Consider the following 10,452-nt stretch of genomic DNA (forward strand, 5'->3'; position numbering starts at 1 on the left):
ATCATTTGCCTTTATAATCTAAGCCAGCTCCATTTTCTTCCTATACAGGATTTACAGCTGTGTGTCTAGACAAAGGCTGGAGATGCCAGAGTGTCAACTGCATCTTCTTTGCCCTCTCCCACTCCACCTACAGCCTAACTACACTTCCACTTTGACATCAGGATGTGAATCACATGATCTATGAACAGTGTTCCAATGCTAACCTTCTACAGATAAACATATGACTGACCCATTTCAGCAGTTCAGTGGTAACTACACCGCCATTATCTCCCTACCTTCAAGTGGCTTACCTCAGGAATTCAACAGTAAAGTACACAAAGGGACCTTCACTCAAGTGATTGGTGACACAAACAAGTGACTCTTTCATCATGGTTAATAAGCCTTGTCATAGTTAATAACCCCTTATGCATACCTGGGCTTTACAGTGTACAAAACAATCAGGCAGTCATCACATCTCATTTAATCTCCACATCATCCATCAAGCACACGGCCCTCACCTTTTTGGTAGATACATCTTTCCCCTTTTTTGAGGGCAGAGCAGATTGGCTAGGGTCACTCCCAGGTTCCATTCCTGTAAAGGACTCAGCCTCCCGGGCAGCATCTCGTTCTATAGAATCAGAATCACTGCTGCCTGACCTCTTTCTCTTCCTGTGTGTTTCCAGGCGAGGGCTCTCTGCCTCTTCCTCAAACTCTATGACATATGGATAAAGTTCATTCACCATGTGGAGAACCTGGCCAGGCTGCAGCTTTACCTCCTGGTCCTTCCCAATTATGACTGAGTCAATGCTGGTGGGATTGACCCCTACCTATAGAATAATCAGAAAATAATCACAATGATAGCAATAATACCACTAGCGGCATAGCCACTGCTAAGTTAACCACTTACAGCATGCCAGGCACCATGCTTAATGCTCACTTCCACACATGACAGAGAAGCTTTTATTGGCTGGCACAAACACTCTAAAATCAACAGCATAAGAAAATCATCAAGTATAAAATGGAAATCCAAATTATAAACACACATACCTGCTTTACCTTGACGTATCCTTTGTTACACTCTGCTTTCAACTGTACTGAAAGAGATATTAAAAAAGTTAAACCGGGGCGCCTGGGTGGCTCAGTGAGTTAAAGCCTCTGCCTTCGGCTCGGGTCGTGGTCCCAGGGTCCTGGGATCGAGCCCCACATGGGGCTCTCTGCTCAGCGGGGAGCCTGCTTCCCTTCCTCTCTCTCTGCCTGCCTCTCTCCTTATTTGTGATCTCTATCTGTCAAATAAATAAATTAAAAAAAAAAAAAAAGTTAAACCTAAATGCCACAAAGAACCAAGCACTTGCTCCTATTCTCCCTACAGGATCATGAAGGATCACTCCAGGAGGCAGCTTGACTGGGGTTTCCTCAAAGGCCTATGAGCAAAATTGCCTATTATACAGGTGGCTGGGCTCCAAATCCTTCCATAAAATGTCCAACAGCACACATACTCCCTAAGCTCTTGCTAATATCCCTATGAAGCAGCTTCACAGAATCCTCACAAGTCTTGCTATTCCAGCACCCTTAACCCACTCAGGATAACAAACTCTACAGTCAGAGAAGGGACCCAATTCTCTCACAGATTCTTGGTTCATGATTACATCAGGCTTCCACTATTTAATATAACTATAAGATGCCTTCAATAGAGAAAGCCAAAGGATATATTCCTGGAAAAGAGAAGTACAGCTGGCCTTAGTAAGCACACTGATTATTCTAGAAAGAGGACTGCAGGAACAGAAAAGTCTGAGCATATATGGGAAGAAATAACATTAAACACTTGTGTTCAGAGAAGTGAACAAAATTTCTAGGGGGAGACAGGGTGCACAGACAACACAGCTGCTATCTGGGAAGGACAGGCAGAAGACAGGCTGACATACAAGTCCTTACAGTTGCTGTTGTGAAAAGGGGACAGAGAGTGAAAAGCAGTGTCTGCTTCTGCATCTTGGACCTAGACAGCTGAAGTATGGCTTTTTCCCCCCATTCAGATTAACTCATGTGGGAAAAACCACAATCAGTACTACAGACTCCAAGCACTGAGAAACCCTGCTATGGGGAACACACATGTGGGGGCCTGGAAGCAGTGATCATGTCCAGAGTTTACACGTGAAAAATGAGGTACGTGGTAAGGCTTTTTCCTAAGGACCTTCATTTCATCAAATCCCAGGAAAGGCAAATTCAAGAGCTAGATGCCAAAGTCTTAAAAAGATAACCCCCTCTGTGTGAGCCATCATGTAAATGATGGAACTACCCCATCACTTCTCAGACATGGTTTCAGGCTGGAGGTCCCAGAATTCAACTGTCTCATTGCCCAGTGAGAGGAATCTTCCTGGGCAAAGCAGGGTACAGGATTCATGTCCACCACTCCATAGTAACAGGACGGAACATGCCTATTCCCAACACTGAATATTAACCACTTCCGGGGGGAGAATCAGGGGTGAATGAGCCCCTGGTGTTAGCTAATAGAGCATGGTTTCTGAGTTTTGTTTAAGGCAGACAAAAAGCTCCTACCAATAGCATCCAAGAAATGTGCATCTTTGGTTATCATTATCCTGAGGAACAAAACACAGTAATCTGCACATTGCTATGACCAATTACCTTGTTGTCGAGAACATTTCTTGTCAATGATCTTGGTCTCTGGACCACGCCCAACCATGACTGCTTCCAAATGTGGAAGTTTGATTCGCTGGTGCCGGTTATCCTGTCTCACCAACCAGCACACCCGCATCATTACTCTGAGAGAAAAAAAAAAAAAAACATAAGAGAATCACTGGAAAAATGAGCACAAGTCCTCCAGAACCATACTCCAGCACTACCACACACGCCATCTACCAGTGACTTCACCTAGGTCTCAATTTTCTCACCTGTAGAACATGACGATGACAGGACTCATGAGGCTCTTATGAGAATTAAATAAGATAATGTATATATTTACCTCTGTGCCTAAATCACGCTAAGCAATCAAAAAATTTTTTAAAGATTTTATTTATTTGTCAGTGAGAGAGAGAAAGCGCACAGGCAGAGGGAGAAGCAGGCTCCCCACTGAGCAAGGAGCCTGATGTGGAGCTCGATCCCAGGACCCTGGGATCATGACCTGAGCCGAAGGCAGACACCCAACCAACTGAGCCACCCAGGCGTCCCAGTAATCAAATATTTATGTTTATTGATATACTCTATGTGCTGACCATTAGCCTACATGCTGAGGATAAAAGAATAATTAAACAATGTTCCTATCCTTGAGGGACCTGGAGTTTAGTGGGACAGATAGACTCATATATCAATTATTACAACATGTGATAAGCACCATAAAAAGGATTAATTAAATATGGCATTAGCTCAGGGAAAGGAATAACTGACTCTTGTAAGGAATATCAAAAAAAGCTTAATAGGTGGGGATATTTATGCTGAGTTTTAAAGCATGAGAAAGAGTTTGCTGGCAGAAAATTAAAGTCATAGGAATAGAGGATGTTCTTCAGTCCACAGGCATCTTTATGTGTATCAGGTTTTCCTCCTTAATCATTGTAACATACCAGTATTAGAATAACAATTTTACTGCCATCTACCAGAAGACTGTCATAAAAAATATATAAACCTACAATGTCTAAAGTGTGAATGTGGCCCCTCTGTGCAATACAAACCTGTACGATAGTGAAGGAACCGATTTTCTTTTGAAAACCACCTTTAGGGGCACCTGGGTGGCTCAGTTGGTCAAGCATCAACTCTGGATTTCAGCTCAGGTCACAATCTCAGGGCCAAAAATGGAGCACTGTTTTGGGGTCTGTGCTCAGTGAGGCATCTGCTTAAGACTCCACCCCTTAAGGGGTGCCTGGGTGGCTCAGTGGGTTAAGCCTCTTCCTTTGGCTCAGGTTATGATCTCAGGGTCCTGGGATCGAGCCCTGCATCAGGCTCTCTGCTCAGCAGGAAGCCTGCTTCCCCCCCTCTCTCTGCCTCCCTCTCTGTCTACTTGTGATCTCTCTCTGTCAAATAAACAAATAAAATCTTAAAAAAAAAAAAAAAGATCCCACCCCTTAAAGATTCCACCCATCCTGCTCACCAACCGCTCTGCATGTGCGTGTGAGCATTCTCTATCTAAAATAAATAAGTCCTGAAAGAAAGAAAGAAAACAACCTTCATGGCCACATAGGGTATCAGTAGAAGGGAAAGAGACAAGAAATTTGGGAGAGAGATGAGACCTAACAAAGGCAGGGCAAAGGGAATGGAGAGGAAGAAGAAGAAACTGACGGTAGACTTAATTACCGACTATATTTGGAGAATGACAAAGGAGCAAAGGCGGAAATAAACCAAGACTTCTAATTTGGAAATAGCCATTAACCATAATGAGAAATACACAAGAAAACATAATTTGAAGTTAAATGGCAGGTGAAGGGTCGCCTGGGTGGCTCAGTGGGTTAAAGTCTCTGCCTTCGGCTTGGGTCCTGATCCCAGTGTCCTGGGATCGAGCCCCACATCGGGCTCTCTGCTCAGCAGGGAGCCTGCTTCCTCCTCTCTCTGTCTCTCTGCCTACTTGTGATCTCTGTCTGTCAAATAAATAAATAAAAATCTTTAAAAAAATAAAAAAAAATAAGTGGCAGATGAAGAAGAGATGATTTCTGATTGAAACACAATTAGATTAAGATACACAAGTCAAAGTAGGATGCATGGGCAGAAGGCTCAGGGAGAGGAATAGGCTGAATGTATATATTTGAGAGGCATCAACATGTCAGAGAAGGTGAGGCAAAGAGAGAGCATGAGATCACCCAGAGAGGGAAAGCAGGGAATTATGGGCAGGGACAGGACTAGGATCTTTGGGATGCCTCCAGAAACATTGCTCAAGCCTCTAATACCCTCTCTTTGAGAAATGTGCTCTGTAGGCAAGGCAGCACTTATCGGGCCTCTGGACAAGCTTTGTGTCCAAAGGGAAGAAAAAAGGAACAAGATTTTTAAAAAATCAGAATTTCATTACCATCTGCAAAGAAAGGATAATGCAAAGGAGAGTGAGCAAATGAGTGCTGAGGAGGTGCAAAGCTACAGAAAATTCTATCAGTCAGCAAAGGGTTTGGAAACCACCCAACTGAAAAGGCGGAGAGGACTGATAAGAAAATAAGTGGGAGGGGACATTCCATTTTTAAAAGCACAAGCACCAGGGACACCTGGCTGGCTCAGTCGGAAGAGCATGTGACTCTTGATCTCTGGTTCATGAGTTCATGCCCCAAGTTGGGTGTGGAGATTACTTAAATGAATAAAACTTAAAAAAAAAAAAAAAGCACAAGTGAAAACACAGATTTCAGCAATAAGCCATGGGTGAGGGGTAGAAAGCAGACCTTGTTGGTTGACCCAGAGGAGCTGCCCCAGAGAATCACCAAAAAATGGCAGAGGTATTGAAACACAAGGCTGAAAAGGTTCAACTTAACATTATCAACAAGGAGACAACTGCCAAATTACTGAGCTGCCTACTGAAGTGAAACAACAGCTGTGCGTAGGCAGACTGGAGTGGAAAAGTCTAGAGTCAGAGTCACAAGGCTGTCAACATAATGACCACAGTGAGGTCCAAAAGTTCAGCAGGTCTTTGTGAAGGAGTGGATACAAGAAGCATCAAAAGTCAGCTGTGAACCTAAAATCTTAAACCCGGAGCCTCAAATGATGATGATACTACAGGCAAGTCCCACTTTTAAACGCTATATGTTCAGAGGGGCATCTGTCTGCATTTGCTGGAAACTGATGAATGAGCAAGTAATGGGCTGAGAAGTGAAGTATATCTTCATCAGGCTTTGGGAAATAAGTCATGGTGACTGACTACTCACAGTAATAACAAAAGAAATGAGAGAGCACAGTTTAAGAGCAGGGACAGGAAGGAATCTGATGGGCAGCTGAGAGCACGGCTGGCTGTTACAGGATAATAGGAACTACTCCTCCTGCCCTATACACACACTCATTCCCACCAAAGTTCTCAAGTTATGATGTTCCCAATTACCACTTCTTGAGAAGCTAAAGAAGTGACTGCACAATGCTTACACAACTAACCTTAAGCAACATTTTGGCCCATTTTAGCCTCCAGTTCCAATTTCTAGGAATGAAGCATTTTAGAATATGGGGAGTACATAATGATAGGTGCTCCTGAATCTTTAAAATAGTCCATCCAATAAAACTCCATAAACTGCAAGTACTATGACAGACGTCAAGCCCATTTTTTTGCTTACCAATGTATCTCCAGAACTTAATATATGGCATGCAAGAATAATATATATTTGCAAGTAGATCACCAAACAATAATCCTATTCAGGTTCTTGTCCCTTCCTTCTCTTTCCCCTGCTTTGGCTCCTCTTCCATGTGGTCCTTTGCTCCTCTCTTTGGGCAATCCCATCCTCACATCTATGAGGATAAATCCTAATTCTCTGTTTTCCAACTCCCTACTTTTCATTCCGGAGTTCCAGGGATTGGTCAGGAAAAAATTCTGGTTGTATCTTAAGGAACCAAAGTGAACTGGTAAGCCAAACAAGCCCAGCCATTTGATTAACATGGAACTGTGCTGTCCAGTAGAACTTTTTGCAATGATAGAAGTGTTGTAAACCTGCATTGTTTAATAACGTAGCTACCAAGTGACTATCAAGCACCCGAAATGTAGCCAGGTCAACAGAGGAACTAAAGTTCTTAGATTTTTTTTAAACCTACATTTAAATAACTACATGTGGCTGATGGCTACCATGATATCCAACCCAGCCCCAGAAATTTGCTCAGCCTGATAAGTCCCAAATTCCTCAGGCTTGAGGTGAAGACCCTCATACTCTAACCCCACAAAGGTTATTTATGTCACCTCCTACTTCCTTTCATAGAACTAGCCCACCCTTCCCTTCCCCCAGACTCACATACCTTTATTTCTATGCACAAATACATCCCTCAGCTATGATGTACTGAGGCATGTCTCCCAAGTCATTCTTAATATAAGGGCATTGTATTATACCCTTTCCCCCTTCCTAGAATCCCAAATCCTTCTCAATTTCCAAGTCCCACCTCCTCCAGGGAGGCCTTCACTGAACTATCTTGTCTTCTCTATATCTTGCCATAGGGTGTGGTCAATTTATCTTCACAGTTCCCTGAGAATTAAATGTGGATGTAATTCTACTCTCCAAATGAAATTATAATCTCCTTGTAAACAGCTTGCATCACTACCCATCCATACAGAAAACTCAGGTCTCTCTCTCATCTTTTTTCTGCTTGCGTTGTGACCAAGCTGGGGGGAGGAGGAGTGAGGGGCACGTGAACGAACGTGAGGTGGGACGGCGACCAACGAGAGGGCCTCCGAAAAACGAAAGGGCCTCCGAAAAACGGCCCACGGGAGCTTGAGCAAAGTCAGACGCCTGGAGCCCAAGGACTGTAAAGCCAGACCGGAAAAAAAGCCATAAAAGCCTCATTCAAGGAACATCATTCAAGGACAGTAACGGCCCAGCTCCAGGGCCTACAAACGGCTTTCCACCCGGCCAGCAGAGGAGGTAGGCCGAGAACTGCCTTACCTCGAGACGGCGGACACAGACAAACCCAGGTTACTCTTCGAAGCCTCACCACTTCCGGCGCTGCGTGATGACGTTCACGAGCAAGCCAGCGATCGACTGGCGACATCACCAGTACCCGTCCAAAGATTGGCTGAAAGGGTCTCTCCCAATGCCGGGATCGGGAAGCGTCGGCCCCGATTGGTCCCTCTGGCGCCGAGGTCCTACTGCGGTTTCCCGCAACGATCCCATTGGGGACGAGCACTGCTTCTCTCCCTACGAGAGCCTTTTCCCTACCACGTCTGTGTCTGAATCCGGAGAGACTTCAGGCAACTATCCTCTCTGTGGCCGTTTCTAGGCAACTGTGCAGTGCCTTAGCACTCCCTTTGTTAGTAGGAGCTCGCTACCTTTAAAGCCATCTTTTCCGCTGTAGAAAATACCTGCTGTGGCATTGTTTTCCTGCCCTCTTTCAAAACTGTAATAGAATTTCTCTTTTCTCTAGGGAGAAATGTCTGGAGGGGCTTGCCGTGAGGAAACCTGATAAGGTTGTTTTAATGCTGTCTTTACTAAACGAACTGGCTGACAAGCAGTTAGGGAGGAGAGAAGCAGCAGGCTGCTGGGATGAGATGCGTTTACCAATTTTTATAGCCATTCCGGGATGTTCCGTAAGAGTCATGTATTGCAGTTATTCGAAGGCATTTTGGCAGATAGAAAAATTCCTATCTTTGGGTGAAGGCATAGTTTATAATTTTTCTCAAACTAAATAAAAACCGAACCTTAAGGAGTCAACATTTCTTGATCAAGACGGATTATTGTTTCCTTTCATAGAAAAGCAGTTAACGGTATGATAGAGATACCAGAGCTATCAAAATAGGGTGAGAGAATCTTCCAGGAAACACAGAAAAGAGACAGATGCAGGTTTATAATAGGGTCACACCAGGAAGTAGGGGGGCACAGGAAGCATGTTAGTGACCCCACAGCCCTCATGGTGGTGGAATGTGATTCACACTACTGAAGGTAAAATGAGATGGCTCTGGTCACCTGACCAGTTAGTTCCCTCAGAATTAAGCTTCTCTTAGCCTTTGCTAAGACCTGACCTGCTTTAGTGTGTCTCGCATTCAAAACTGGATTGGATTATTCTATTTGGATTATTTACTATATATTGTGCAAAACTGGGCAGAGTTTCCATGCCCAGCCTACTAGGTCTAGCCCTTTGTCTATAGCATATTACTGGCCAGAGAAACAGGGTCACATGGCATGAAGGCATGACAAACACTTCAGAGTTTCACATACCCCAGAGCCAAAAATGTATCACAAACAGATGCATAGAAATTAATAAAGAGTTGTTTGTGCCATTATCTAATGTGGCCCTCAAAATACAATTCTTGGATCAGTAGCAGCAGCCTCACAACACCTAGGAACTCATTATGAATGCAATTTCTAACTTTGCTGGTTGTGGCCCAGCAATCTGGTTGTTTTCCCTTCTTAAGATTTTATTTATTTATTTGAGAGAGAGAGAGAGACCATGAGAGGGAAGAGATCAGAGGGAGAAGCAGACTCCCCGCCCAGCAGGGAGCCTGATGTGGGACTCAATCCTGAGACTCCAGGATCATGACCTGAGCCAAAGGCAGTTGCTTAACCAACTGAGCCACCCAGGTGCCCCAGCAATCTGTTTTAATAAGCCCACCAGGTTATCGTGATGCATGATCAAGTTAGAGATTCAAGTTAGGAAGGCAAAGACTTTAAACTGTACATCATGATAAATGTGTTTTGTTGGCCTGCTCAGGGCTTTGGGGGCTTTTTTTACTTTTTCAAATTCAAAACAAGTTATATTTAATTGTGACAAAATACACATAAAACTTATAAGCCATTTTTAAGTATACAGCTCAGTAGTGTTAAGTATACCCACATTGTACTATATCTATCTCCAGAACGTTTAATCGTGCAAAACTGAAACTATGTGTTAATTTTCTATTTCCTCTTCCTCCAGCCCCTGACAACCACCAATTTACTTTCAGTTTCCATGAGTTTGACCACTCTAGATACCGCACATAAGTGAAATCATGTAGTAGTTTTCTTTCCGTGACTGGCTTATTTCATTTAGCATAATGTCCTCCAATTTCATTACCTGTAATGTGTCAAAAACTTTCATTTTAAGATTAAATAACACTCTATTGCATGTATATACCACATTTTGTTTAAAATTGATTTGTCTATCAATGGATCTTTGGATTGCTCCCATCTTATGGCTATTATGAATAATGCTGCTATGAACACTATTGTGCAAATACCCTTCAAGATCCTGCCTTCAATTCTTTTGGATATATACACAAAAGTGGGACTGGTGGATCATATGATAATTCTATTTTTATATTTGAGGAACCACCTACTGTTTTCCATAGCAGATGCATCATTTTACGTTGGACACAAGGGTTCCAATTTCTCTACATCCTTGATAACACTTGCTATTTTCTGGTTTGGGGTTTGTTGTTGTTGTTTTTAACAGCAGTCATCCTAATGGGTGTGAGGTGGTATCTCATTGAGGTCTTGATTTGCATTTCTCTAATGATTAGTAATGTTGAGCACTTTTTCATATGTTTGTTGGCCATTTGTATATTTTCTTGGAGAAATGTCTGTTCAAATCATTTGCCCATTTTTTTCTTTTTGGGCCCCCATTTTTAAATCAAGTTATTTTGTTGTTGTTGCATTGTAGAAGTTCTTTTTATATTCTAGATATTAATCCATTGTCAGATATATAATTTGCAAGTATTTTTCCCATTTCATAGATTGCCTTTTCATTCCATTGTGCCCTTTGATGCACAGAAATTTTTAATTTTGGTGTTGTCCAATGACATATTTTTACTTTAGCTGCCTGTGCTTTTGCTATCATTTCCAAGAAATCATTAGAAGCTTTTCCCCAGTTTTATAGTTTTAGGTCTTATATTTG

The 10,452-nt window shown here is 42.9% G+C and overlaps 1 protein-coding gene across 3 annotated transcripts in view; it reads right to left on the minus strand.

The window, feature by feature from the left end:
* The window catches only part of APTX (aprataxin), a 33,149-nt gene extending 25,564 nt beyond the window's left edge, over positions 1-7,585 (minus strand). For 2 of the 3 annotated variants that reach the window (XM_080820294.1, XM_080820293.1), the window contains exons 1-4: positions 7,530-7,585; positions 2,620-2,756; positions 1,027-1,073; positions 498-806 (exon numbers count right to left, since the gene is read on the minus strand). In XM_080820294.1, coding sequence (XP_080676420.1) covers positions 498-806; positions 1,027-1,073; positions 2,620-2,752 — 489 coding nt within the window. In that variant the 5' untranslated portion in view covers positions 2,753-2,756; positions 7,530-7,585. The remainder of the gene's footprint in view (positions 1-497; positions 807-1,026; positions 1,074-2,619; positions 2,757-7,529) is intronic. The other variant, XM_080820295.1, reaches the window with a different exon arrangement.
* Positions 7,586-10,452: the final 2,867 nt, after the last annotated feature.

Source organism: Martes martes (genome assembly GCF_963455335.1).
Source record: "Martes martes genome assembly, chromosome: 12".
Lineage (NCBI taxonomy): Eukaryota > Metazoa > Chordata > Mammalia > Carnivora > Mustelidae > Martes > Martes martes.